The sequence below is a fragment of the Lichtheimia ornata genome (genome assembly GCF_029851405.1).
Source record: "Lichtheimia ornata isolate CBS 291.66 chromosome Unknown scaffold00007, whole genome shotgun sequence".
In the NCBI taxonomy this organism is placed as follows: domain Eukaryota; kingdom Fungi; phylum Mucoromycota; class Mucoromycetes; order Mucorales; family Lichtheimiaceae; genus Lichtheimia; species Lichtheimia ornata.
The window spans coordinates 250,304-253,654 of NW_026695327.1; the positions used below are offsets into that span (position 1 = coordinate 250,304).

The following is a 3,351-nucleotide window of genomic DNA, read 5'->3' on the forward strand; positions in this document are numbered from 1 at the left end:
GGAGGATCAAAGATGTAAATGACATGATAAAAATGATGATGGCTAATGACGACGTTGAGTGTGAGTGAGTGTGTGTGTGTGTGTGTATGTTGATGCATTCGACTGCGTATAAAAAGTTGGCAAAAAGCATTATGAAACAGTGGAGGAAGGTGAACAAGCCTTATCAGAAACGAGTAATGATGGAGGCATATGGGCTCGAAGGGAGCTGTTGGTATAGCAAGATGGCACTCTTTGCTTAAGTTGTGCTTCAGTGAACTTGCATAGTTGACGTGCATATTCGTTTCTTGCCATAGCAAGTAGGTTTTCCCGGGTCATAGCAGTGCGGTGAGCGCCCATCGATGGGGAAGCTGAAGGTGATTGACGTCGAATATGGTTGTTTGCACTTGCTGCAGTGTTCTTGGCTTGTTGCATGTGTGCCTTTGCGTAGTAGTATGCCATTTCTTGAAAGTGATAAAATAAATGTGTGCGTGTGTGTATGTGTGAATGTGTGTATGTAAAAAAAGTCTGTGTAGGCCAAGCCCTGTCCTTTTATATACGAAATCAAATTTATTTGTGACCCATGATGTCATGGCCAGCAGCGCGGAACGTGGAGTGTGGTTGAGCAAAGCGATGTTATCCCCTCCCCCCCCCTCATTTTCTGCACCCCCAATCTAACCCAAGCTCCTTGACTGCTGCAGTGAAAGCGCTTGCCCTCCGACACAGCTGAAATCCCCTTAAGGCTAAACATGTCGTCATGCCATTTCTTTGACACCACCGCTTTTCTAAGGCAAGCTCATGTTTCGATTTACTTCTACTACATGACATAGGGTAATACATAGCACCACGCTAGATCGTTTCTCAACAAGCTGTTGCAAAAAGGTATTAAGCGGCATGGTGTATTGTGTAACACGATGCTATGTACCACCATTTCGTATATGAAAGAAATAGGCTCGTTTATGAGTGTAGCCTAAATGACTGCCCTTTATGGGTGGGTCCGCGGCACATGACATTAAATGACCAGCATTTCCGATAAGTGATGCACGCTTTTCGCTTCCACACCACCTGCATTAAGCAACCGCATTTACAGAAAGAAGTGGTCCAGACGCCATCATCACAATGAGAGGAGTTTAAGACCAAAGATCGCATTATTCTTGTATAACAACAAACATAGCACGCTCGAATCATTATTACAACATCCGTTCTTTTGTGTGCATAACATCACGCTCCAGCGCTGTCGTTGAAATGGATGGTCTGACAGTTTTTTTTTTTTTGCTCATCATGTGGAGGGTTGCTATAAGGTGAATACTCATACATACATATAATTGGATCACATCGCATACATCCACAACATCATACCATGACAACAAGCACTGCCACTTGGAAGATTATACCTCTTATCACCGCGCCGTGTCGTGCTGCGTAATGGATTTGACGTCTGCTTCTCCTACTTGCCCCTATTTTTTATCATCATCAACATCATCACCTTTCAACAAGGTCCCCTGAATAAAAAGCACCGACAAGATCTTTCATCCGCTTACTGCGCTGCTCCATCTATTATAAGTGAATGCATATAGCAGTAGCAGCAGCAGTGACTTTTTTATCACATGCAACAATGCATGCATCCCTCAGCAGCAGTAGTAGCGGGCGGCAGCAAAAGTGGCATTGCAAAATGGGTGCGGTGATGCATTCAACTTGCCTTTACAGGCAAGGTTGACCAATGTGTGCTTGTTGCTGGTCATTACACTTGCAAACTTTCTCGATGCTACAATATCCATATCATATTAGGTCTTCTGAGATTAGACAAATGAAGAGCATCATACATCACACGCATCCACAAAGGGAGAACGTGGTATGTAGCGGTAACCCCATTCATGTTGTCGTCATCATGGTGGTCGCTTTTTCAGTTGTTGGTTGTTAAGCTCAATCGAGTAAAGTGAATTGCATCGAAATAAAATGGACTTTGCCACTTTTGATTCAATTATCCCAAAAACCAACTTTGTGGAGCATTATGTTAACGTAAACAAGGCGTGGAATGGTGGATCTGATGACCTGTGCATCATTGAACGTGCACAAAGTGATGGTTGTAAGCACGTCGACGTGGCACATTGTTCAGCATCGTCATGCTTGCATCCTTTTTCAAAGATCAAAAAAGAACATGGGCCAATACAACGCATCCTGTACTGCTGCTGCTGCTGCTGCTGCAAGGGGAATGATTCACAGGGCAGCCATTGCATACATACAATGAACATGACAATCCACTTTTTCTCAATAATGATATATAAAGAGCCACGCCAAAAATGGACGCAAACATCCGAGAACAAAGAGACGCGTGTGCACAAACAGCCATCAAAGGAGAAGAGAACACCGATTTGGCATGTTAAGGTGACACCAACGTGTCAACAATAAAACAACCTACCTTGCATCTTGCAACCTGTTGAAATGATTCCTTCCTCCTTCCTTCCTCCACGTCAGCACATGGCACACACGCATTGCTATATATCTATCGTGCACATAAAAACATGCACACCCATAGTAGAATAGAGCAAAGGGATGACTTTTAAAAGTAAATCAATATATGGATCATTACAACGCAAATGCAACATTTGCCATTTCATTGTATAATTTGTTCAAGCGCTTGTGTTCAAACGAGGCAATAGGCAAATGTATCAAACGCGCACCGACATCTTTTTATTATGTATCGCATCAATCAACCGGTCTCCTTGTGCCGTTTTTTCAGCCCCTTTTCTATGCTTAGCCCCTCTTTTGCTCTTTCCACTTTACATGTCACTGCTTTTTTGGTAACCTGGACTATGTAACGTATGTAACACTAATACCCATTCCTTTTCTTTCTTGTTGTCGATCCTTTTATCGTGTTGCTTTTTTTTCTTTCTTTTCGTCTATCGTAGTCGGTATCAGCATCATCCATACTTGTGGTTCGGCAAGATCATATACTATCCATTCCTTGTATGTAAGCAAACCATTCATTTTCGGAACCAAGTCTATGGGCCACATTAGTGTTCCTGGCATGTATGCTTTGGCGTTCATATACGGGGAGTTGATTTATAGAAGAAAAAAAGGAGAATCATCGATAGGGCATCTACGTGTGTGCGTGTGCGTGTGTATGCGTGTGTGTGTGTTTTATGCTTTGCGTGACAAGAGAGTGAGAACGAGAAGAACAGGGGTAAAAGAACATAGGGGTGTTGTATATATGTTGATGGCGTGTAGGAGGAGGAGGTGGTGATTAGGTTGGCGAGCGAGGATAATCGAGAAAGCCAAGCTATGAGAACGCACATCCCATATTAACCAATCTTCTTTTCCCTTTTCTTTCTACCCATACAGTAAAGCAAATCACACATTATCACCACCAACAAC

General features: G+C 43.0%; 1 protein-coding gene across 1 annotated transcript; it reads right to left on the reverse strand.

Moving 5' to 3' along the window:
- Nucleotides 1–129: 129 nt before the first annotated feature.
- Nucleotides 130–438, reverse strand: O0I10_002484 (uncharacterized protein; the record flags this gene model as incomplete). Its single annotated transcript, XM_058482566.1, has 1 exon — nt 130–438. The coding sequence occupies one exon, from the start codon at nt 436–438 to the stop codon at nt 130–132; it is 309 nt and encodes a 102-aa protein (XP_058346590.1).
- Nucleotides 439–3,351: the final 2,913 nt, after the last annotated feature.